The sequence below is a fragment of the Podarcis vaucheri genome (assembly GCF_965113315.1).
Source record: "Podarcis vaucheri genome assembly, chromosome: 3".
Classification (NCBI taxonomy): domain Eukaryota; kingdom Metazoa; phylum Chordata; class Lepidosauria; order Squamata; family Lacertidae; genus Podarcis; species Podarcis vaucheri.
Window position 1 is genome coordinate 2,706,891 of NC_138761.1, and position 25,477 is coordinate 2,732,367.

General features: G+C 49.7%; 1 protein-coding gene across 1 annotated transcript in view; it reads right to left on the bottom strand.

Moving 5' to 3' along the window:
* Positions 1 to 386: 386 nt before the first annotated feature.
* Positions 387 to 25,477, bottom strand: part of SCARA5 (scavenger receptor class A member 5) — a gene marked incomplete at its 5' end in the record, with an annotated part of 97,804 nt that continues 72,713 nt past the window's right edge. The window contains 3 exons of the mRNA XM_082217723.1: positions 387 to 1,083; positions 7,621 to 7,818; positions 17,680 to 17,736. Coding sequence (XP_082073849.1) covers positions 947 to 1,083; positions 7,621 to 7,818; positions 17,680 to 17,736 — 392 coding nt within the window. The 3' untranslated portion in view covers positions 387 to 946. The remainder of the gene's footprint in view (positions 1,084 to 7,620; positions 7,819 to 17,679; positions 17,737 to 25,477) is intronic.

The window sequence follows — 25,477 nt, forward strand, 5'->3', positions numbered from 1 at the left end:
TCCACCCCCATCGTTCTGCCCAGACACTGAGGTCCAGCTCTGAGGGCCTTCTGGTGGTTCCCTCGCTGCGAGAAGCCAAGTTACAGGGAACCAGGCAGAGGGCCTTCTCAGTAGTGGCACCCGCCCTGTGGAACGCCCTCCCACCTACCTCCTACCAAACTTTTAGAAGACATCTGAAGGCAGCCCTGTTTAGGGAAGCTTTTAATGTTTAATAGGTTATTGTATTTTAGTGTTTTGATGGAAGCCACCCAAAGTGGCTGGGTAAACTCAGCCAGATGGGCAGGGTATAAATAATTTCTTCTTCTTCTTCTTCTTCTTCTTCTTCTTCTTCTTCTTATTATTATTATTATTATTATTATTATTTGCTGCACAACACAGATAGACAATTACAGAATCACACCAATATCCTTTATTCTATCATTACGAAAGCAATGCATCAGCAGCTCACTAAGCAAACAGATTATGTCCACAGCTGCTCGGCTGCTCCCTGCACCGGGCATGTCTTCATGTCTTCTCGGGGAGCTGTGCATCCCACTCGCCGTAAAGCAATCGACATCACCAGCGATTCAAAGTCCATATAGTGCCAACGGTTCCGCTGAAAAAGGGAGGCCTTAAATGGCTGGCCACCCCAGAGCTTTGGTCTATACATACAAGGAAAGGGGAGCAATACAATTTGGGGGGAGCCTGGCACCTCCTCCCCAGGTCGGTGGAGAAGGCGGGCAGCAAAGATGGCACGCTCACAGGGTAGCCAGAAACATTACAGTAGACTCTACAAGCAAGCCCTGAGAGACAGAAAGGCTGAGATGCCAACCCCCCAATTCCTCTGAGGGGCAGCCTGGAGCTGGCAGAAAAGGTGCCTGCAATTATTGGCCACCCTCTCTGAGGTCCCACCAATTCCTCTCCAACAGGATATTCCGTTTGCTCTTTGGACGTCCAGCTTCCCTCCTCACTGCGTCAAGCATTTCACGCCAGCGTCCTCGGCGTGCCCACAGTTTGTTTTCCCCCAGCTGGAAAAGCTGCACTGGAACAAGCTTTCTTCCGTCCCCTTGCAGGCCACGTCGTCCATCCAGATACGTCCTTTCCCTGGGGGAGAATTGGAGAACACCGTCATCAGCTGGGATTCCTGGCCCCCAACAAACCCAAGGCATCCCCCCCCCCTCTGGTCACTGTCGCTGTGAGAACACCCTCGACCAGCCAAAGCTGTCAGGGAAGGAGATTCAGAGCTACATTCATACTTCGGGTTAAATGTGCTTCAGGTTGAGCGTTTTCAAGTTACGCTCCGCGGTGACCTGGAAGTAACAGAGTGCATTACTTCTGGGTTTTGCCACTCGCGCATGCGCAGATGCTCAAAATGACGTCATGCACATCCACGGAAGCGGCAAAACGTGACCCGCGCACGCGCAGATGCGCAGACGCGCCTTACATTCTACTCAGGATCCGAACGGGTCTCCAGAACAGATCCTGTTCGCATCCAGAGGTACCACTGTATTCAACAGTGGAAGGGACTCCACCAGAAGGTGGTCGATTCTCCTTTACTGGAGGTTTTTAGCAGAGGTTGGATCGGGGTAGGCAAACTAAGGCCCGGGGGCCGGATCCGACCCAATTGCCTTCTCAATCTGGCCCCCACACAGTCCAGAAGTCAGCGTGTTTTTACATGAGTAGAATGTGTCCTTTTATTTAAAATGCATCTCTGGGTTATTTGTGGGGCATAGAAATTCGTTCATTTCCCCCCCTTCAAAATATAGTCCGGCCCCCCACAAGGTCTGAGGGACAGTGGACCGACCCCCTGCTGAAAAAGTTTGCTGACCCCTGAACTACTCTATTCCAAACTTAAAAATGGAACAACACGACCAGTCCAACGAAGTTGATGTTGAAGAATCATTGCTTCGACGTTGGTGTTCTTTGCTTCTTCCAGTACACTGGCTTTAGTTCGCCTGTCTTCCCAAGTCACGTGTAAACTGATATACAATATATAGAGGCCACAGATTGCAGCATGGCCTGGAACAGCACTTTAAAGCTTTCTTAAAAGGCTTAGCAAAAAAAAAAAGGGGGGGGAATAGAAGTTATAGCCCCTGTGAGGTTTTAATTCTAGGGAAACAGGCCTGTTGATATACCAGCTGGGATCTCAGAAAGTCCCTCTTGTCGAGACGACTTTGGCTTCTGGCCAGTTAGGGCTGGTGACTTTATTTTGCTGAGTAAGCAGCATCAAAATCAACAGCTCGTTCGCAGTCCCATCCCTGGCATCCCTGAGCATCCTTGGAGGATTTTGAGCGCAGGACTGGTCCATTCACAAGCCAAAGGTGCGTCTCTCTCCCCTCTCCCAACCCCCGTTCGATGACAACCTCTCAAATTCCCTCGCTGGCTGGAAGCGGTGACTCAGGCCTCATCCTTTCCAGCCTGTGAATCAACAGCAATAAAGAAGATTTCGCTCCCAGGACTGTGCTAAAGATTCCCTCCACAAAGTGGATAATGGAGATTAAAAAAGAAAAAAGAAAATATCAGCCAGGAAAAGCTCTAGCTTAGCTTTGCCAGGACTAATAGGAACCAAGTGGAGATCAGAAGGAGGTTTCTAACTCATCGGAGAAGGGACGTTTCCTTGGAAAGGCCACAGGAACAATGAGAAATGCTTGGAACCACAGCTGGGCTGGGCCTGTATACAGTGGTGCCTCGCAAGACGAAATTAATCCGTTCCGCGAGTCTCTTCTTCTAGCGGTTTTTTCGTCTTGCGAAGCAACCCTATTAGCGGCTTAGCGGATTAGCGCTATTAGCGGTTTAGCGGCTACTAAAGGCTTAGCGGCTATTAAAGGCTTAGTGGATTAGCGGCTAAAAGGCTATTAGCGGCTTAGAAAAAGGGGGGGAGCGGAAAAAATCGGAACACTTGCAAGACATTTTCGTCTTGCGAAGCAAGCCCATAGGGAAAACCGTCTTGCGAAGCAGCTCAAAAACGGAAAACCCTTTCGTCTAGCTAGTTTTCCGTCTTGCGAGGCATTCGTCTTGTGGGGCACCACTGTATTTGTTCTGCATGGACCCCACTGTCTCTCAGAGGCTGGGGCTGGTAACCACATGCATGAAACCCGAAGCTTTTACAGATATTAAGGGAGAAACTTGGTTCGGCTCATATTTCAATGTAAGGTAAAGGTAAAGGAACCCCTGACCATTAGGTCCAGTTGTGGTTGCGGCGCTCATCTCGCTTTATTGGCCGAGGGAGCCAGCGTACAGCTTCCGGGTCATGTGGCCAGCAGGACTAAGCCGCTTCGGGTGAAGCAGAGCAGCACACGGAAACACTGTTTACCTTCCCTCTGGAGCGATACCTATTTATCTACTTGCACTTTGACGTGCTTTTGAACTGCTAGGTTGGCAGGAGCAGGGACCGAGCGACGGGAGCTCACCCCGTCATGGGGATTCAAACCAACGACCTTCTGATCAGCAAGTCTAAATTCACACTCTCTGGAATGATATGCAAATGAAAAATGCAGCCGTCCTTCAAAATTTGCATTTCTTTGAATTTTGTGATGTGGTTCTTGAACACCCCCAAAGTACAAAAATGCAAGCATGGGAGGGAAGTGTGCCAAAAATATATATGCACATTTTAGTGAAAACAGAATGCGGAAATGCATTATCTTAGGTAAAATTACATACAAAATGTGTATATCACTAAGATGCTGACAAATTTCCATGGGGTTTTAAATTTGTAATTTGCAAACTGACGCAAATATGTATAGGACTGAATTTAAGATTGGGGAAATGAGGAAGGGAGAAAAACTGAAATTGACAGATCAGCTCTATACCTGACTTGAAGTTTTAATAGGGTTGATTTGCCTCCTAGGAAACACTTCAATGGGCCTTATGGGGAAAGCTATAGGTAACTCGCAACTTATGCATTTAATTTGAGCTCATTCAGCTTTACGTGCTTGGCAATAATAATAATAATAATAATAATAATAATAATAATAATAATAATAAACAACTAGGTGAAAGGGGGACAGGCATCCAGGAAAAAAAGACTTTGGCAATCCCACCCCACCATTGAAACCTATACACAATTTTGGCTTTAGGCACAATCCTTGGACTGTTGCCTGTATTTCAGTAACACTTTGGGCAAACATCCTGTTTATGCAGGATTGAAGTGTAGGGAGACAGAGGACACATCAGAGAAGGAATATAGGAAGTTTCCTATATTTGTCCCTCCAGACTTGACTCTGGCCGGCAACAGCTATTCAAGGGATTGTGCAGAGAGACGCTTTTCCCTTCAGCAACTGCTTGATACCCCTTCTACTTATGATTTCATTTATTTGCTACAAGGACACCCCGTGGCAGACGTTTGCAAGGCAAAACAGCAGAAACACCCCTGAGGGTGCTGCTTTGTGCGTGCGAAAAAGACCGAAGCGAGGGAAAGAATCGGGATGGACCAGACATATTTGCACAAACCAGTCATGCAAATTTCAAAATATTTGCAGACCAGCTTTTATCTCTCCCCGCCCTGATCAAAAGAGGTGATGAAATGCTGGAACGGTACCAACGCAGCCATGGCTTGGATAATACCAGGGGATCTCCTGACCCATAACTTTGGGGTTCTGCTGCCGCTCAGCAGGGCTTGTTTGGAGATGGTTCCGGTCAAATGAACCTCTCTCTGCCTCTCTTTCCCAGGCAGGAGCACCTGGGTGGCCCCTGACCACACAATAATAATAGCTGGACCATCAAGAAGGCTGATCCCCAAAGAATGGATGCTTTTGAATTCTGGTGCTGGAGGAGACTCTTGAGAGTCCCATGGACTGCAAGAAGAACAAACCTCTCCATTCTGAAGGAAATCAGCCCTGAGTGCTCACTGGAAGGACAGATCCTGAAGCTGAGGCTCCAAGACTTTGGCCACCTCATGAGAAGAGAAGACTCCCTGGAAAAGACCCTGATGCTGGGAAGGATGGAGGGCACAAGGAGAAGGGGACGACAGAGGACGAGATGGTGGGACAGTGTTCTCAAAGCTATCAGCATGAGTTTGACCAAACTGCGGGAGACAGTGGAAGACAGGAGGGCCTGGCGTGCTCTGGTCCATGGGGCCACGAAGAGCCGGACACGACTAAATGACTAAACAACAACAAATAAAATTTATTTATATCCCGCCCTCCCCAGCTGAAACATGGCTCAGAACGGCTAACAACAGTAAATAATACAGCATTCTAAAATTATAAAACAGATTATAAAATCAGTTCAAATCAGATTGATGGCAACCATTGGGCTAGAGTTCTGTGAGGATTACCAAAGGAGGGGGTCAGGCTGCGCCTTGGCCAAAGGCCTGGTGGAACAGCTCTGTCTTGCAGGCCCTGCGGAAAGATGTCAAGTCCCGCAGGGCCCTAGTCTCTTGTGAGATTGGGGCCACGGCCAAAAAAGCCCTGGCTCTGGTTGAGGCCAGCCTAACCTCCCTGTGGCCTGGGACCTCCAAGGTGTTTTTGTTTGAAGACCGTAAGGTCCTCCGTGGGACATACCAGGAGAAGCGGTCCTGCAGCCCCTTGACCACAAAGAAAGCCATTACGTAGAGGTGAGTGTTGAATGGGAGACCAAAATCAAAGGCTGGGAAGTGTCAAGGATCTCCTTATCCAGTTCCTGGACTCTGGAAGACATCCCTTGCATTTTTCCCAGGCAGGGAAATTTGAAAAGATATGGGAGGTTGACACTATCAGTATCGCTATCCCTGTGTTGCACAGCACGGTGCGACTGAGACTGAGAGAGACTGAAATGTGAAAGGACGATGTATTTACGATGTAAAGTATTGTACTTGGGCAAAAAAAAAAATGAGAGGCACAAATACAAGATGGGGGACACCTGGCTTGAGAGCAGTACATATGAAAAGGATCTAGGAGTCTTGGTTGACCACAAACTTGACATGAGCCAACAGTGTGACGTGGCAGCTAAAAAGGCCAATGCAATTCTGGGCTGCATCAATAGGAGTATAGCATCTAGATCAAGGGAAGTAATAGTGCCACTGTATTCTGCTCTGGTCAGACCTCACCTGGAGTACTGTGTCCAGTTCTGGGCACCACAGTTCAAGAAGGACACTGACAAACTGGAACGTGTCCAGAGGAGGGCAGCCAAAATGGTCAAAGGCCTGGAAACGATGCCTTATGAGGAACAGCTAAGGGAGCTGGGCATGTTTAGCCTGGAGAAGAGGAGGTTAAGGGGTGATATGATAGCCATGTTCAAATATATAAAAGGATGTCATATAGAGGAGGGAGAAAGGTTGTTTTCTGCTGCTCCAGAGAAGCGGACACAGAGCAATGGATCCAAACTACAAGAAAGAAGATTCCACCTAAACATTAGGAAGAACTTCCTGACAGTAAGAGCTGTTCGACAGTGGAATTTGCTGCCAAGGAGTGTGGTGGAGTCTCCTACTTTGGAGGTCTTTAAGCAGAGGCTTGACAACCATATGTCAGGAGTGCTCTGATGGTGTTTCCTGCTTGGCAGGGGGTTGGACTCGATGGCCCTTGTGGTCTCTTCCAACTCTATGATTCTATGATGGCTCCGTGGGAGAGAATTTGCTCTGCACACAGACAGCTCCAGCTTCGAATACAGGCATCTCCAGCCTGATGTTCATCAGCCAAAAGCCTGGCTGAAGAGGAATGTTTTCACCTGGTGTCTAATGAAGGCTCCAGGTGAGACACCCAGGGGAAAAGCATTCTGCAAAAGGGGGGCCACCACAGAAAAGTCCTGTTCTTGTGCTGCCATGTTCCAGACCTCTAATGGAAGAACGGTCTCAGATGATGATCTCAGGGTCCAGATAGGTTCCTGTGCTGGTCCTGTGGGTTACCCTAGAGGCGAGGTCCAAGTCCGGTTCATGGTCAAAGGTGCAACGGGGAGGCAGTCCGCAGTAGCTGAAGCTGGGTGCAGGGCAGGAAGCCGGGTGAAGTCAGGAGCAGGCTTGCAAGCAAGGAGCCAGGGCGGGCCAGGAACTCAGGCAGGAAAGCAGGACAGGGTTCAGGCAGGAACTAGCAACCAACCATGTTGCTCCTGCAACTGGGGCTGGCTGGCTTTTATCTCGCCTGAGGCACAGGGCAGCCTCGATCCTCTGGTGACTCGCCTCTCCTGGCCTGGAGGCGAGCACTCCTCCTGCGGGAACTTAGTTCCCTCCGCCTCTCTGCCCTGAGCCTCTGCAGCTCAGGAGAGGCTGGAGGGTTCCTGGACCCAGAGGCAACCTCACCTTCTCCTGACAGGGCTGGGAGTGGAGCATCTGCAGGCAATGGGTCCTCCATCACCTCAGGAGCCAGAGCAGACTCAGCTGGTGCCTGCACCTGAGGACCCAGCACAGGTGAGGACCCTTCAGGCTCAGGCCCCAGCCCCGGCTCAGTTGGTTCTGGAGGCGGGGACTCCTCTGCAGGCTGGGATTCCTCAGGTTCAGAATCCGAATCCCAGGCTATCACAGTTCATATGGGGAGAGGAACATGGAAAGCTCAGACCATGGTTCCACCCAGCTTAGCATTTCCCACAGTAGCTGGCAAAAGTTCTCCAGGGTTTCAGCCATGGTTTTCTCATGCTCCTACCTAGAGGTGCCACTGGGCAATGAGACCGGGACCCTCTACATGCAGAGTAAATGTTCGACCCACCAAAGGCTCGTGGTGTTGCTGCCTTTACCTTGCCCAAAGACGGCCACCCTGTAAATCTCTTCTGCGCCTCGGAAGCCCAGCATCCGGCACACCACGTCTCCGTCTTTCTTGTCCCAGCCGTCGTCACAAACGGTGCCCCACGATCGGTCGTGATAAACCTCCACCCGCCCTTCGTGGGGGCCCGAGCCGTTCACCAGGCGGATAATGCCCTCCTCGGAAGCAGGGGCTGCAAGGTAAGGAAGGGGAGGAAAAGAAGAAACCACAGATGGAATTAAAATGATCAAACCAAGAATTCATGCTTTGCCATGAATTTGCTTTCATCTTCATCTGCCTTGGCAGGAAGCTGTGATATTACACACTTTCTCCCTACCTGGACATCTTTCTCTTTTTTCATCATGCCTCCAAGCTGACTACATGTGCATGTCTGAGCTCTAAAACTGAGACGCCATTTTGAACGTAGTTTTTGTGCTTCTGTAACTTAGATAATAGTTAGAAACCTGCCTTCATTTTGCTATTGTAATAGCTGCTTCAAGATGCATACCATATACGTAAGTAAATACTACTTTTACTTCTTCACCAAACAACATACAGTCACACCTCGGATTAAAGTAGCTTTGGGTTGGGCGTTTTCGGATTGCGCTCCGTGGCAACCCGGAAGTAACGGAACGCATGACTTCCGGGTTTCACCACTCGCGCATGCACAGATGCTCAAAATGACATCACACGCATGCGCAGATGTGGCGAATTGCGACCTGCGCGTGCACAGACGCGCAGACGCGGGTTGCGTTTGCTTCAGGATGTGAACAGGGCACCGGAACGGATCCCATTCACATCCAGAAGTACCACTGTATGTGTGATTGTTATTTTTAAAGGGGAGAAAGGAGGTAATACAGTGGTACCTCAGGTTAAGTACTTAATTCGTTCCAGATGTCTGTTCTTAACCTGAAACTGTTCTTAACCTGAAGCACCACTTTAGCTAATGGGACCACAATTTCTGTTCTCATCAAAGTTCTTAACCCGAGGTACTATTTCTGGGTAAGCAGAGTCTGTAAACTGAAGCATATGTAACCCGAGGTACCACTGTACCAGGAAAACTCAGCCTGCTTTAAAGCAGAAAGTATTGTTTCTAGAAGGTTAAATCAACCTTGCCTTAGCTTCCAAGTTTAAACTGCAAAGGATGGTTCTCTGCTCATCTCACAATATATCCTCCTCCACTGTCGAAATCCATTCCTACACTCTCTCCTGAGGGATGTTCCTCCCTCTTCCCACAGATCACAGGGGAGACATGCCCACATTACTTTCCAGTTCCTAAACAGGAGATCTGAATGCCAGACACCCCCTTGAGCAGGACAGAAATACATCCAGTGTCAGAATACCACCGTTCCAAGAACTTTGCACAATGCAAAATTAGCTTATGGCACTATTTTTAGTTTAGAGAAAAGGCAGTGGCGTAGCGTGGGGGGTGCCAAGGGTGCCGGCTGCACCGGGCGCAACATCTGGGGGGGGCGCGAGTCCAGAGGGAAGGGACAAGTTCCTTCCTCCGCCGGGCTCCCCGCAGCCACCGCCAGCCTTGCGCCCTAGCGCGCGCGCGCCCCCCGCCGCCGCTGCGGCTGCGCTCCACTCACTGCTCGCAGGAGGAGCAGCCGCTGCAGCAGCGCCGACGCCGCCACCGACGCCTGGCCGGCACGGGCAGCCTCCACACCCCGACGCGCCACCGGGCCTCAGCGCGCCCTGTGCTCCCCAAAAACCTCCGAGAGGAAACCGGTGGGCGGGCGAGGCCCGGCTAAGCCTCTCGCCAGCGGGTTAAGAGGCTTTTGGTTTCGTCAGCAAGTTTGGCGGGCTTGCTCACGAGTAAATGAGTGGTGGATCATCCCCCTAAGGGTGTGTGTGTGTGCTAAAGAAAGGCTTCCGGTTTAAATTCTTTGTTACGCTGAATGTTTATCTTTTAAAGATACATAGTAATAATAAAAATAAATGAGAAAAACGAAAGGCGTTGGATTTTGCTGTGCATGGTGCCCTTTGGGAACTGGCAAGGTGGGTTTTGAAGCTACTGCTACAGAGTGGCGTAGCGTGGGGGGTGCAGGGGGGCCCGGCCGCACTGGCCGCAACATCTGGGGGTTAGGGTTAGGGGCGCAAATCCACTGGTTAGGGGGCGCAAATTATTTGCCTTGCCCCGGGTGCTGACAACCCACGCTACGCCACTGAGAAAAGGTGAGTAAGAGGCAACACGACAGAAGTTTATAAAAATATGTTTTCGCCCTCTCTCATAACACTATAAATCATGTTTTCGCCCTCTCTCATAACACTATAAATCATGTTTTCGCCCTCTCTCATAACACTAGAAATCATGGACACCCAATGAAGCTCAAATGTTGGAAGGTTCAGGATGGATAAAAGAGAGGACTTCTCCACACAGTGCAAAGTTAAACTATGGAGCTCCAGTTGCCACTTCTGGGAAATCCACATTCAGGATCTGAACACAGAGCCCCGTCTTCCTCCTGAGATTTCCAGCAGCTGGGATTCAGAAACACTGCTGCCTCAAACTGCGGAGACAGAGCTGAGCCATCATGGCTATTAGCTATCGAAAGCCTCCTCCTCCATAAATCTGTCTAACCTTTTAAAGTCATCTAGCGTGGTGGCCATCAGTGCCTCCGGTGGGAGAGAGTTCCATAGTTTAACCCTGCGCTCCGTGAAGAGGGACTTCCTGTTATTTGAGCAGCTTATCCTTTCATCTAGTGATGTATGGAAGTGAGAGCTGGACCATAAAAAAGGCTGATCGCCGAAGAATGGATGCTTTTGAATTCTGGTGCTGGAGGAGACTCTTGAGAGTCCCATGGACTGCAAGAAGATCCAACCTCTCCATTCTTCAGGAAATCAGCCCTGAGGGCTCACTAGAAGGACAGATCCTGAAGCTGAGGCTCCAATACTTTGGCCACCTCAGGAGAAGAGAAGACTCCCTGGAAAAGACCCTGATGTTGGGAAAGATGGAGGGCACAAGGAGAAGGGGACGACAGAGGACGAGATGGTGGGACAGTGTTCTGGAAGCTACCAGCATGAGTTTGACCAAACTGTGGGAGGCAGTGGAAGACAGGAGTGCCTGGCGTGCTCTGGTCCAGGGGGTCACGAAGCGTCGGACACGACTAAACGACAAAACAAGAACAACAATCCTTTCATCGCGGATAAACTCGTGCACATTTCTCGATGCAAGGATAAATTCTGAGTAGCAAATGGGAAAGGATTAGTTCACCTCCCAGCGAGGCAGTTTTCCCCCACTGCTGGGCAGAGGACCAAATTGTTTTCAGCACAAAACCGGGAACAAAAAGACATCCCTTTTCCAGGTTAAGTGGGCCCATGACTTGGATTGCAGCAAGCAAAGGGACGAGGCTGCATCCTCCCCACCCACTTTGGCCTTGACTCTTTGCAGATTGTGTCATTGTGCACGAAAGCGCGAGGCCGGTCCCTCTGATTCTCCCCTGACCCCACCCATTAAGCCATCATCGCCTGTCGCTCTTGGCAACGCAATCTCTCTCTCCCACCGACTCCCAGAGACATCTTGAAGCCATTTGCGGCTGCCTCCTTGAGCAAGGGGCACCCTGGGCGTGCCGCTCGCTTGCTGCGAGGAAGGCCGGGCTGCGTTCCAAGCTAGTCATCGCACTCCTCAGCTGTTGGGTGTGGACATATCCCTCCCTGGTGGGATATTTCACCTGCCGGAACGGCGGCTTCATCGCTGGGGCCGGTTTAAGAGCCGCACCTGCTCTGAACGCAATAGAGAGGTCCCATAAATGGATGCTAACTGGAGCCGGGAGACTGGGCGGGAGACCAGGGCTGCGCTTCTCATTTAGATTTGTGTGTGTGTTGTCCTGCAGTGTCTCCAGGAAAGAAAGGGGAATTTTCATGCTGTACCTTTAGGGATGGAGGAACCTGCAACTCTGCAGATGCCAGGTCCTATCAGCTCCAAGAGCCAGCATGGCCAATGGGCATGGATGATGGGAGTTGTAGTCCAGCAAGAAGTGGAGAACCACACACCTGTGTTTGATGTATCCTTCACTGAAGCAGTCAAATACAGTCATACCTCGGGTTACAGACGCTTCAGGTTGCGTTTTTTTGGGTTACGGACCGGCCAAAACCCAGAAGTGCCGAAATGGGTTTCTTCTGGGTTTTGGCAGTTGCGCATGCACAGAAGCACTAAATCATGCTTTGCGTATGCGCAGAAGCGCTGAATCACAACCCCCGCGTACGCAAACACAGTGCTGCGGGTTGCGAATGTGCATCCCGCACAGATCGCATTCACAACCCGAGTGTCCACTGTACAACATTTCCTGTTTGCCCAGAGTGGACACGCAGGGGAATGTGCTCCAGCCAAGAGGACTTCCTGTCACACCTGGTCTGCAGCCTCCTCCCCCTGTGTGTGACCAGGTAGATGGGCGTGACCCTGGCAGACCCTATGAATGGGCCAGTCACACAGCCATCTCCCTCTTTTGGCTCATTTTCATCTTTTGCTCTTTTGCCATCTTCTGCTGGCTCTTAACCAACAGCACATGGCTTATCCTTTCAGAAGATGGAAGCCACAAGGTAGAAACTCTGAGGCCTGGATACAAATGTACCTGTAACTACAAGCTAAAGCCTGCCTTCACGACAATACTGTGAACTGAAGGTGTTATGTACTGAGTTGAATAGGATCCAAACTGCAGCAGTCTGACTGGTCCTAGAACAATAGGATTCAGAATGCAGCAGTCTGATTGGTCCTAGAACAATGCAGCAGTATGATTGGTTCGCAGGAACCACCCAATCATGCTCCAGATAGAAGTGAATCCACAACCTGATTACAGTAGAATTCCGGAATTAGCCAATCATGTGCAGCCCATTGTGTAAATAATGTATATAAAGTAGATACTTTGAAGGGACTTTCATTCATGCCTCCTCACCTCTATGAGCTGAATAAAGAGCATGAAATCATTTTGCGACTCTGAGTATATTTCAGAATGTAAGAAAACTTTATCATTACTTTTAAAGAAGACGGTTGTGCCATTATTGTTTGGGACATGGGTGGCACTGTGGGTTAAACCGCAGAGCCTAGGGCTTGCCGATCAGAAGGTCAGCAGTTCGAATCCCCGCAATGGGGTGAGCTCCTGTTGCTCGGTCCCTGGTCCCTGAGCGCAGCGATCCCTCTGGCTGTCCTCGCTTATGGGATAGCTGCGTGCAGCCTCTCCCAGGCAAGGGGAGCTTTCATCCCCTGTCCGGGAGAGGCTTCCCCAAGAGCCACACTCCCTTTAGAGAGCTGCGCGGAGCGTGTGTGTGGCTCTTGGGGGCAGCCCTTCTCTCTCCTCGGGGAAAAGTCCCCAAGAGCCGCGCACACGCTCCATGTGGCTCTTTAAAGGGAGCGCTGAGCAGAGCCTCCCGCCTGCATTCGCTCCATAAGACGCACACACATTTCCCTTTACTATTTAGGAGCGGAAGGTGCGTCTTATAGAGAGAAAAATACGGTAGCACTGTGTTTTTCTATCTTGTTGGAAGCTGCATAGAGTAAGTGGGGCAGTCCAGATAGATGGTTGGGGGTACTGTTGCATGTTTATAGGATAATACACAGCATGGAGAAAGTGGACAGAAAATGTTTCTCCCTCTCTAATAACAAGCTTGTTGACATTCATGGCTCTCTGCCACGGATGCTATAGCTGAGATTCCTGCACTTGGAATATTGTGTCCAGTTCAGGGCACCAAAATTTAAGAAGGTTGTTGACAAGCTGGAATGTGTGCAGAGGAGGGCGACCCAGAGGGTCAAGGGTCTGGAGACGAAGCCTGATGAGGAATGGTTGAAGGAGCTGGGTATGTTTAGCCTGGAAAAGAGGAGACTGAGAGGAGCCATACAATAGCCACCTTCCAATATCTCAAGGGCTGTCACATGGAAGATGGAGCAAGCTTGTTTTCTCCTGGTCTGGAGGGTAGGACTTGAACCCATGGCTTCAAGTTACAAGAGAGGAGATTCCGACTAAATATATGGAAAAACTTTCTGACAACCAGAGCTGTTTGACAGTGGAACGGACTCCCCTGGGAGGTTGTGGACTCTCCTTCCTTGGAGGTTATTAAGCAGAGGTTGGGTGGCCACCTGTCATGGGCGCTTTAGCTGAGATTCCTACATTGCAGGGGGTTGGACTAGATGACCCTTGGGGTCCCTTCCAACTCTACAATCCTCTCGACTAAACATCGGGAAGAACTTTCAGAGAGTAAGAGCTGTATGGCAGTGGAGCAAACACCCTCAGAAGGTGGTGGGCTCGCCTTGCTTGGAGGTTTCTAAGCAGAGGCTGCGTGGCCATCTGTCATGGATGCTTTAGCTGAGATTTCTGCCTTGGAGGGGGTTGGACTAGATGACCCCTGGAGGTACCTCCCAACTCTACTTTTCTATGGTTCTTTTAACAGATGTTGTTTCTATCCCTCTGCATGCAAGAATGCCATATTTGCCGCAGTATTTCTTAGGCCAGCCGCAAGAGGCCCCCTTCTCTCTCTCTTTTTATTATTTTATTAAATTTCCATTTCATAATATTAAAATACATCCTTGTTATTCACATTGGTTTTTGCTCGTATGAGCTGATCAACTTCCCTCCTTTCTGCCTCCTGGTTTTCATAATTCCTTTCTATGTTATTGCATTTGTGCCTCTTCCAATTTACATATCGTTCATTCCAATCGTCATAAATTCTAAATAAATATAAAAAGGCATTAATTGTCAACATTACAAGTCTTTTTAAATCAGTTCTGCTAGCGTTGTTAATTGTTTGCAGTGAGAGGCCCCTTTTTCTTAGTCGGGTCCCTTACTCTTAGAAAGTCAATACGAACCTCCCTGGTGCTTGGGATTTTATTTTTTCCAGCAATGCCTGGATTGCACCCCCCCCAAAAGCAATCTGTAGCCCAGGGGTTTACATGCTCATTCCCACCCCCCGGGCCCCCATTTTGCACGAGACCCTAGAGTTTCCCGTGGCCTTTGTTCCTCTTCCGTGCATTTGTTTTTATTGAGCCTATTACCTCTCTGAGCCTTGAGCAAAAGGGAAAAATATAAGGAAAAGAAATAAACATGATTGCTTAGGAAAACAAGCCCGCGAGCCCATGCAGCTGCACAAAGATATCATCGGCCGGGATAATTGGGACCATGTGTCTGTTAGGGAAATGGGAGATTTATGCCCTAGTGCAGAGAGAGCGCTGCTCTCCGAATCTCCCCGGTTAAGGAAGGAAGAAGGAAAGTAAGACGCCCGTTTCTTATTCTGTTTGCGGAACGGACATCATCAAAACTGTTAGGATCCAAAATCTATCTATATCTATCTATCTGTCTCTCTCTCTATCATCTATCTATCTATCTATCTATCTATCTATCTATCTATCTATCATCTATCTATCTATCTATCTATCTATCTATCTATCTATCATCTATCTATCATCTATCTATCTATCTATCTATCTATCTATCTATCTATCATCTATCTATCTATCTATCTATCTATCTATCTATCTATCTATCTATCATCTATCATCTACAGTGGTGCATCGCAAGACAAAATTAATTTGTTCTGTGAGTTTTGTCGTCTTGCAATTTTTGTCGTCTTGCGAAGCACGGTGTCGGGAAAGTTTTGGAAAAGCTTCAAAAATCACCAAAGTCTTTAAAAACCTCAAAAAAGGCTACCACACCACGTTCTATGAGTTGCTCCTCGAAGTCAAGTCGCAACTGTATTAACGGTGTTAAGAAAAAGGAAACAAACTTGCAAGATGTTTCCGTCTTGCGAAGCAAGCCCATAGGGAAATTCGTCTTGCGAAGCAGCTCAAAAAACAAAAAACCCTTTCGTCTTGCGAGTTTTTTGTCTTGCGAGGCATTCGTCTTGCGAGGTACCACTGTATCTATCTATCTATCTATCATCTATCTATCATCTATCTATCTATCTATCTATCTATCTATCTATCTATCTATCTGTCTATATCAGTGTTTCCCAACCGGTGTTCTGCGGCACACTAGTGTGCCGCGAGATGTTGCCTGGTGTGCCGCAAGATGATGCCTGGAGGGAGGCGGGCGAGTCCAAAAAAGGTTGGGAAACACTGACTTAAGTTTCTCTTTCAAAAAGGAAACGTGGGTTAAAGCGGCGCCGCCGCCTCCCACTCACTTTCCTGCTCTGGCTTCCCTAACAGTTTTCCGAGTTGCGTCACTGGATCCAGCCCCCTTTTCCACAGGTGACACGGGGCTGGAGGGAGGGAAAGAGGGCTTTACGTCGCGCACAAAGGCAGCCTCCTAGAAGCGCTCTGGGCCGGCGCCGTTTCGCCGAAGGCGCCGGAGGACCCCCACCCTCAGCTCCTTCAGAAAGGAAGCCCCGCCCCTCGGCTCCCTACGCTGCCAGGCAGCTCAGCTGACTGATGAGGACGTTCTGCGGCGGCGGCCGCCGCACAACCACCGCAGTTGCTGGCAGCGTCCGCAGCGCAATAAGTAACAGCGCCTGGTGCTGCCAACTCTTTCTCTCTCTCTCCCGCCCCCCCGCCCCCAAGCTCTCGCGCGCCCCGCGTCAACATCGCCGCGCGCAGCTTCCCGAGCTCGAGGCCAGCCGCTGCACGCACGCGCCGGCTCGTCATCAGCTCCGGTTGTTGCCTTTCTCCGCCAAGGTCGGTGGACCCCGAGCCTAGGCTTCTTTCCCACACCCCACTTTCCGAAGACCGCACACCAGTTGGGCCAGTACATATTCCCCTCCCGTGACTGGAGCGGAATAGCCCTTTCTCTTCTTCCCCAACCCTTGTCGTTGGAGGAGTCCCTCAGTCCCTCGCCAGTGTGGTGTAGTGGTTAAGAGCGGTAGTCTCGTAATCTGGGGAACCGGGTTTGCGTCTCTGCTCTTCCACATGCAGCTGCTGGGTGACCTTGGGCCAGTCACACTTCTCTGAAGTCTCTCAGCCCCACTCACCTCACAGAGTGTTTGTTGTGGGGGAGGAAGGGAAAGGAGAATGTTAGCCGCTTTGAGACTCCTTAAGGGGAGTGAAAGGCGGGATATCAAATCCAAACTCTTCTTCTTCTTCTTTGCTGCCTCCTCACCCCCCCCACCCCCAAAGCTTGGAGGTTCCCCGGCAAGGGGGAGGGAAAAAATTGAAACTTACACTTTCGTGCGTCCCTCCCGGCGTGACGCTGCGCGATGACGTCACGGGGCTGTAATGGTGGTGTGCCTCGAGATTTTTTTCATCAAACAAGTGTGCCTTTGCCCAAAAAAGGTTGGGAAACACTGATCTATATCTATCTAGCATGGGAGCATTTTGTGCCCATTTTACAGGCTACTGTCAAGTTGGAAAAGGCAAGCAAAATGATCCAGAAGATTGGAACGACTCTGCTACGAACAAAGGTTGCAGCGTTTGGGACTTTTTGGTTCAGAGAAAAGGAGAAGAGGAGGCGAAATGATGGAATATTATAAGATTATGCGTAGCATGGGAAAGTGGGGAGGGATAATTTTTCCTCCCTCTTTCATACGGCTAGAACACATGGCTGCTGGAGGAATCAGAACAGATACAGTCATACCTTGGGTTACAGCCGCTTCAGGTTGCGTTTCTTCAGGTTACGCACCTGCCAAAACCTGGCAGTACCGGAACAGGTTACTTCCAGGTTTCGGTGGTTGTGCATGCACAGAAGCGCTAAATTGCACTTTGTGCATGCACAGAAGCGCCGCTGCGGGTTGCAAACACTGCGGGTTGCAAAAGTGCACCCTGTAACCCATGCTGTTAGCCAGCTCTTTGTTTCCAAATCTATTTGGGCATATCTGTGTGTGGTATATCTGCACGACAAAGACACAAATCTCCATCTTCTATTGTCCTTAAGACCCGAACGGACCACGTTTCCCTCTACCTGAGCATCTCCTGCATCCGTCAGCATCAAAATCTATGTATTTAAAAACTAATAAATACAACCCAGGAGAGGCCCTTGGGCCCTTAAAAGCAGCCACACCTGCAGAAATTCACCTGGGGCAGCTTTGCCCCTTGACGACACTATCAATGCCTTTTTCTCACATGGCAGTTAAAGGCATCGGAGCACCGGCCGGAACAAAAGTGGCAACCCAGAGAGGAGAAACAAAACCCCCATCTTACCTGGTTCTCTGCCTTGGTCACCTCTTTCCCCCTTCTCCCCCTTCGGGCCTCGGTCACCTGAAAGCAGTAAAAAAAGCATCAGACCGCGTGCTCTCACAGAGGTGCCTGGGAAGGCTCAAGTTGCATTATTATCTTATATTTATATCCCCCTTTTTCTTCAGGGAGCTCAAAAGGGAATGCATGTTTCCTGTTCTCCCCAGTCATCATCACAACTGCCCTGTGAGATAGTTTAGGCTGAGAGCCAGCGACCAGCCGAAAGGCTTTATGGTAAGCTTAAGGTAAAGGTAAAGGGACCCCTGACCCATAGGTCCAGTCGTGGCCGACTCTGGGGTTGTGGCGCTCATCTCGCTTTACTGGCTGAGGGAGCCGGCGTACGGCTTCCGGGTCATGTGGCCAGCAGGACTAAGCCGCTTCTGGCGAACTAGAGCAGCGCACGGAAATGCCATTGACCTCCCCGCTGGAGCGGTATCTATTTATTACTTGCACTTGACGTGCTTTACCAGATTTTTTTTCAATGAATCCAGGGACACTTTAATTAATTAATTAAATACGACACATTCGGGATGTTGTTGCTGCAGCGATGGCGGTGGCAGAGGGGCAGCCACCGCCTTGACCTTAACTCGCCACCTTCCTCCAAGGCTTCTATCTCCTTTCTCCATGAGCCTGGGCAGCCCTTGAGTTGTTGGTTATTCGGTGGTGGTGATGGGGAAGCGGTGCGCGGTGCGTCAGGCATGGAAGGCGGAGAAGGAGGGCCGAGAGTGGCGGCAGTGAGGCTTGGGCCGCACAATGCCTCCCTTCCCATCGGAGCAGCCCCAATCCCATTCCTACTTGCGTGCAAGCAGGAGGGGGCAGGGATCCCTCAGCTGGGAAGGGAGGCTTCCTGTTGCCTAACTGAGAGATCCCTGCCCCCTCCTGCTTGCACACAAGCTCTGATAGACAGTGTGAAGCCTCCCTTCACAGCTGAGAGATCCCTTCCCCTGCTCCTGCTTGCACGCAAGTAGGAGTTGGGAGGCTGCTCCCATAGGCAGCATGAAGCCTCCCTTCACAGCTTAGTTGCTGGGGTCAGGGAAGGTGTAGATGACCCTTGGTGTCCCTTCTACAATTCTGTGATGAGGCGATCAGAGTCTACCAGGGATTGCTGTACCTGTCAACTGCAGTCCTCTCAGTGTCTCATTTTCCTATACAGAGTTGTCAGGAGCTCATCCTACACTCGAGTAGGACCCTGGCAGAGACACATGCCCGACTGGCATGTTCTCTCCCTCCTGGTTGATCGTTCGGGAGCTTCATAAGTTTTCTTCAGCCTGAACATCACAGCGACCGATAGCAACAGACATTGGTACACTTAGGGATCCGCAGAGTCTTTGCAGTTGCGTAACGGACCTCAGCAACACAGCATTTTGGCTAATCTACTTTATTTACGGGATGCAGGTGGCGCTGTGGGTTAAACCACAGAGCCTAGGACTTGCCAATCAGAAGGTTGGCGGTTCGAATCCCCGCAACGGGGTAAGCTCCCATTGCTCGGTCCCTGCTCCTGCCAACCTAGCAGTTCGAAAGCACGTTGAAGAAGGAGCAAGAAGGGCAGCAGTTGAAGAAGGAGCAAAAAGGGTTTTCTTGTGTGTGTGTGTTTCTTTGTGGCTGATTAGCTGTTTTCCCTGTGTAGAGGTCAGAGGGGGCAGGGTTTCTGTTGAGGCAGGGGATTAGCTGTGGGAGGAGCTTATCAGAGTTTGCAGGGCAGCAGTTGAAGAAGGAGCAAAAAGGGTTTTCTTGTGTATGTGTGTGTGTTTCTTTGTGGCTGATTAGCTGTTTTCCCTGTGTAAAGGTCAGAGGGGGCAGGGTTTCTGTTGAGGCAGGGGATTAGCTGTGGGAGGAGCTTATCAGAGTTTGCAGGGCAGCGGTGCGCGCCTAGCGGCGTGCGCAGTTATATCCATCTTTTAGATTTAGGGGAGCTAGTCTCAAACGTTTGTTGGGGGAGACCTAGGTTTTTTTTGTGTGGGGGAAGTTATTTGTCCTGTCTTCAAGCTTTTTATGATGGAGGACCTCTGTAGCCACCCCCAACGACACGATCTCAAGTCATGTCAGACTAACCTGATCTCGTTTTTTGACAGAATTACAAGCCTGGTAGATGAAGGGAACGCAGTGGATGTAGCCTACCTTGATTTCAGCAAGGCATTTGACAAGGTGCCCCATGATATTCTTGTAAAGAAACTGGCAAAATGCGGTCTTGACTATGCTACCACTCAGTGGATTTGTAACTGGCTGACTGACCGAACCCAAAGGGTGCTCATCAATGGTTCCTCTTCATCCTGGAGAAGAGTGACTAGTGGGGTGCCACAGGGTTCTGTCTTGGGCCCGGTCTTATTCAACATCTTTATCAATGACTTGGATGATGGACTCAAGGGCATCCTGATCAAATTTGCAGATGACACCAAACTGGGAGGGGTGGCTAACACCCCAGAGGACAGGATCACACTTCAAAACGATTAGAGATTAGAGAACTGGGCCAAAACAGATTAGAGAACTGGGCCAAAACAAACAAGATGAATTTTAACAGGGAGAAATGTAAAGTATTGCACTTGGGCAAAAAAAAAAATGAGAGGCACAAATACAAGATGGGTGACACCTGGCTTGAGAGCAGTACATGTGAAAAGGATCTAGGAGTCTTGGTTGACCACAAACTTGACATGAGCCAACAGTGTGACGCGGCAGCCAAAAAAGCCAATGCAATTCTGGGCTGCATCAATAGGAGTATAGCATCTAGATCAAGGGAAGTAATAGTGCCACTGTATTCTGCTCTGGTCAGACCACACCTGGAGTACTGTGTCCAGTTCTGGGCACCACAATTCAAGAGGGACACTGACAAACTGGAACGTGTCCAGAGGAGGGCAACCAAAATGGTCAAAGGCCTGGAAACGATGCCTTATGAGGAACGGCTAAGGGAGCTGGGCATGTTTAGCCTGGAGAAGAGGAGGTTAAGGGGTGATATGATAGCCATGTTCAAATATATAAAAGGATGTCACATAGAGGAGGGAGAAAGGTTGTTTTCTGCTGCTCCAGAGAAGCGGACACGGAGCAATGGATCCAAACTACAAGAAGAAGATTCCACCTAAACATTAGGAAGAACTTCCTGACAGTAAGAGCTGTTCGACAGTGGAATTTGCTGCCAAGGAGTGTGGTGGAGTCTCCTACTTTGGAGGTCTTTAAGCAGAGGCTTGACAACCATATGTCAGGAGTGCTCTGATGGTGTTTCCTGCTTGGCAGGGGGTTGGACTCGATGGCCCTTGTGGTCTCTTCCAACTCTATGATTCTATGATTCTATGATTCTACGTCAAAGTGCAAGTGGATCAATAGGTACAGCTCTGGCAGGAAGGTAAACGGCGTTTCCATGCGCTGCTCTGGTTCGCCAGAAGCGGCTTAGTCATGCTGGCCACACGACCCAGAAGCTGTACGCCAGCTCCTTCGGCCAGTAAAGCGAGATGAGCGCCGCCACCCCAGAGTCGGCCACGGCTGGACCTAATGGTCAGGGGTCCCTTTACCTTTACCTTACTTTATTTACATATAAACACGCACGGAGCACTGCAACATGGCTCCCTCTCTCTCTGGCATCAGACAGCAAAGAGAAATAGAACAAAGGACAATAGTCCCACTTCATGGAACACAGTAACACAAACATCCTGTCTCCGTCACTTCCCACTCGGTGGAGTCAAAACAGACACCGTCATGTGATAGACAACAATCCCATGACTGCAATCATGGAGCATGAATTCTAACAGTTTTTCCCCTGCCCTCCTCCCTGCTGAGTCCTAGAAGGGCAACACTGAGACTCCAGGGGGCAGAGGAAGCTGACATGTGCTGCCACTTCCTGGACAGGTTGTGAGATGGCAGGCAGAGCGAGACTGGTGAGCCAGTGCTACCTTCGCCCTGGAGGACCAGCCTCCATGTTTTCCAGCTGTTGCCTCCAGATGTTCCTTCGCTCTCTGGATTCTTTCCTCCCTATAAATAGGACGCCCACCCCCACCCCCTTTCTATAACCTGCTGGCAAACGTTTCCCAGTTCTGGGTGGCATAGCCAAGTGACTTTGCATCGAGCGCAGGCAAGGCATGGAAACTGGCACCAGTTCTCCAGCTTCCTGGCATCTGGTCAAAGGGTTCCCTCTCCAGCATTTTGGTGGCCCAAGCAGCGTTGTGATGGTTTGGCCTGTGGCTCCTCCCCGCCCTGCCCCCTCCTCCGTGGCCTCCTGCCAACCAGCGACTTGATAGGTGACCAGCAAGTCCCAATAAACAAGGCCAGATCAAATTTTCTTTCGCTCCCAGCCAAGCTGTTCCCTTTTAACCATTCGGCCAATTAAAAACATATGTTTTCTGAGCCTGAGCGTTTGTGTGGTTGGCAGGGATTCACGAGCCGCTTTAGACAGAGTCGTTGCACATATATGCCAGATTCGGTGGGTCAAGAATGGCCTGATCCCATGCGAAAAGCCTAAAAGGTATCTTACTGGATCTGACCAGATGGGTTCATCCAGACCTTGAGTCTCTTTCAAGTAGGAGTCTTTTCAGCGGTCTTAAAATTCTAGGAGAAAAAGTATAGGGCCCAAAATAGAATCCCAAGGTCCTACTGGACATGTCCTAATTTTATTCAATCTTCCCTGTGACAACCCTTGAGATATTTGAAGATGGCTCTCATATCTCCTCTCAGTCTCCTCTTCCCCAGGCTAAACATTCCCAGCTCCTTCAACCATTCCTCATAAGGCTTGGTTTCCAGATCAATATGATACAATATGATAATCTTTATTGTCATTGTCCCATACAGAACAACGAAATAGAAAAATCTACACATTCAAAACCCAACAAGCCTGCTATCCCAGATATCCCAACCTGGTTAGTCCCCTAAAAACTCTGATACCTGACCATTAGGTCCAGTCATGGACGACTCTGGGGTTGCGGCACTCATCTCGCTTTATTGGCCGAGGGAGCCGGCGTACAGCTTCCGGGTCATGTGGCCAGCAGGACTAAGCCGCTTCTGGCGAACCAGAGCAGCGCACGGAAACGCCGTTTACCTTCCCGCCCTATTTATCTACTTGCACTTCATGCTTTTGAACTGCTAGGTTGGCAGGAGCAGGGACAGACTCCTTACAATGAGTTTAAAACCAAAATCGCATTTGGGTAGAAACTGTTTCTCAGGTGGCTAGTCCTAGTCTTTATAACCCTGGACCTTCTTCCAGAAGGCAGAAGTTGAAAGAGATCATTTCCGGGGTGCGCACTATCCTGCACTATTTCTGCAGCTTTCTTATGGCACCTGGAAGCGTAGATTTGATCCAAGGTGGGAAGAGTGCACCCAATTATTCTCTCCGCAGTCTTTACAACCCTGGACAGCATTGTTTTCCCCTAGCTGTGCAGCTCCCAAACCACACACACAGACCATAAGTTAATACACTCTCTCCACAGTACAATGGTAAAATGCCATCAACAGATTCTTGATTCTCTTGGTCGCCCTCTTTCGTACACCTTCCAGCTTGTCAACAACTTTCTTAAATTGTGGTGTCCAGAACTGGACACAGGACTCCAGGTGGGACCTGATTTTAAAGAACTGGAAAAGGTGCAGAAAATGATCAAGGCGATGGAGCGAAACCCCTGTGGAGAAAGGCCACGGTGTTTAGGGCATTTTAGTTTAGGGAAAAGACAAATAAGAGGAGACATGGGAGAAGTTTATAAAATTATTCCTGACATGAAGAATGTGGAGGAAGAAAGTTTTCTCTCTGTGTCTCCTAACGCTAGAAATCGTGAACGTCCAGCAAAGCTGAATGTTGGGCAATCCAGGACAGATAAGGAAAATCCTTCGGCACACAGCAGAGTTAAACTACAGAACTCCCTGCCACAGGAATCAGCGATGGCCACAAACTTGGATGGCTTTAAAGAAGATTGGATGAGAGGGGCATTGATGTCTTCTAGCCAGGATGGCTCTGTTCTGCCTCCACAGCTGGAGGCAACAATAATTCTGAATCCCAGTTACTGGAAACTCCAGGAGGGAAGAGGTGCTTTTATGCTCAGATCCTGCTCACAAGTTTCACTTTGTGGCATCTGGTTGGCCGCTGTAAGAACAGGAAGCAGGATGCAGGATGAGGTCATGGGTCTGATCCAGCTAAAGGCTCTCCCGATGTTGTTATGAGATTGACTGGCAGTTTAGTGCCAAGTGGCGCAATCCAGGGCAAAACAAACGCACAAAAACATTGCATTTTTTAAAAGTAGCTCAGGAGCTCTCCCCAAAGATAAGAGTGAACAGCCTCCCCATCTCCCTCTCCCTATAATCTGATCATGGCTTTAAGCCAAGGGTCACCATGCTTGGACCACTGGTTGCTAAGGTGATGATGGAAGAAGAAGAAGAAGAAGAAGAAGAAGAAGAAGAAGAAGAAGAAGACGAAGAAGAAGAAGAAGAAGAAGAGTAGTAGTAGTAGTAGTAGTAGTAGTAGTAGTAGTAGTTTGGACTTGATATCTCATTTTATCACTCCCCTAAGGAGTCCCTAAGGAACGTTGGTGGCGCTGTGGGTTAAACTACAGAGCCTAGGACTTGCCGATCAGAAGTTCGGCGGTTCAAATCCCTTCGGCGGGGTGAGCTCCCGTTGCTCAGTCCCTGCTCCTGTCAACTTAGCAGTTCAAAAGCATGTCAAAGTGCAAGTAGATAAATAGGTACCGCTCTGGCGGGAAGGTAAACGGCGTTTCCGTGCGGTGCTCTGGTTTGCCAGAAGAGTCTTAGTCCTGCTGGCCACATGACCCGGAAGCTGTACGCCGGCTCCCTTGGCCAATAAAGTGAGATGAACGCTGCAACCCCAGAGTCGGCCACGACTGGACCTAATGGTCAGGGGTCCCTTTACCTTTTAAGGAGTCTCAAAGCGGCTCACAATCTCCTTTCCCTTCCTCCCCCACCACAAACACTCTGTGAGGTGAGTGGGGCTGAGAGACTTCAGAGAAGTGTGACTGGCCCAAGGTCACCCAGCAGCTGCATGTGGAGGAGCGGGGAATCAAACCCAGTTTTGATTATGAGTCTATCGCTCTTAACCACCACACCACACTGGCTCTCCATCATGATGGAGTCATGATGGTGATGGAAGATGGTCTCCAGGTACCTTTTTGGGGATGGCAGGAAGAGGAAGGGGGTGCAGAAAAGATTTTAGGTGTGTGTGTTGTTTTTAAGAGGGGAAGGTGGCACTCCTTACCCCGGTACGCCTTTCTGCCTGAGGAAAAAAGGAAGACCATCTGGCCTGGCGCTGCTCCCAGACCCTAAGCCAGAATTCCCAGCACAATATTTCCTGATAGGGTCCCGCCAGAGCCATTAAATATATGGAACAGCTGGACGCATTCATTACACCGGCAGGTGGGATGGTGCGCAAGGGCTCATGCGCCGATTCGAAACACATCTTTTAAGAACAACATCCATTTCCACGCTGCGGGACTTCTTATCAGCAAAATCTCTCGCAAGGCCAAGCCAAGAAGGGAGAGGGGCAGGGATTTTTTGGGGAGGGGTGGGTGTTGGCAGGGAGAAAGTCAGTTTTGCAGGTGCTGAAGGAAAAGTTGCACGCACAAAATTGCACATCCCTGCTTGCACTCAGAAGTCCTCTATAATTTGTGTGTGGCGGATGAGGTTTGCACCCACCGCAGTGTTGAAAATGAATGCGTTTGGCAGCCCGTGGCAAATCCATTTTTCTTGTTTTGGAGTCAGGTTCCATGCAGTTCAGAAGTACCATGGCAAAAGTATAAGTTATTATGAATTGAAATCTATTAATTGTTTTCATTGAATCACAGAATTGTAG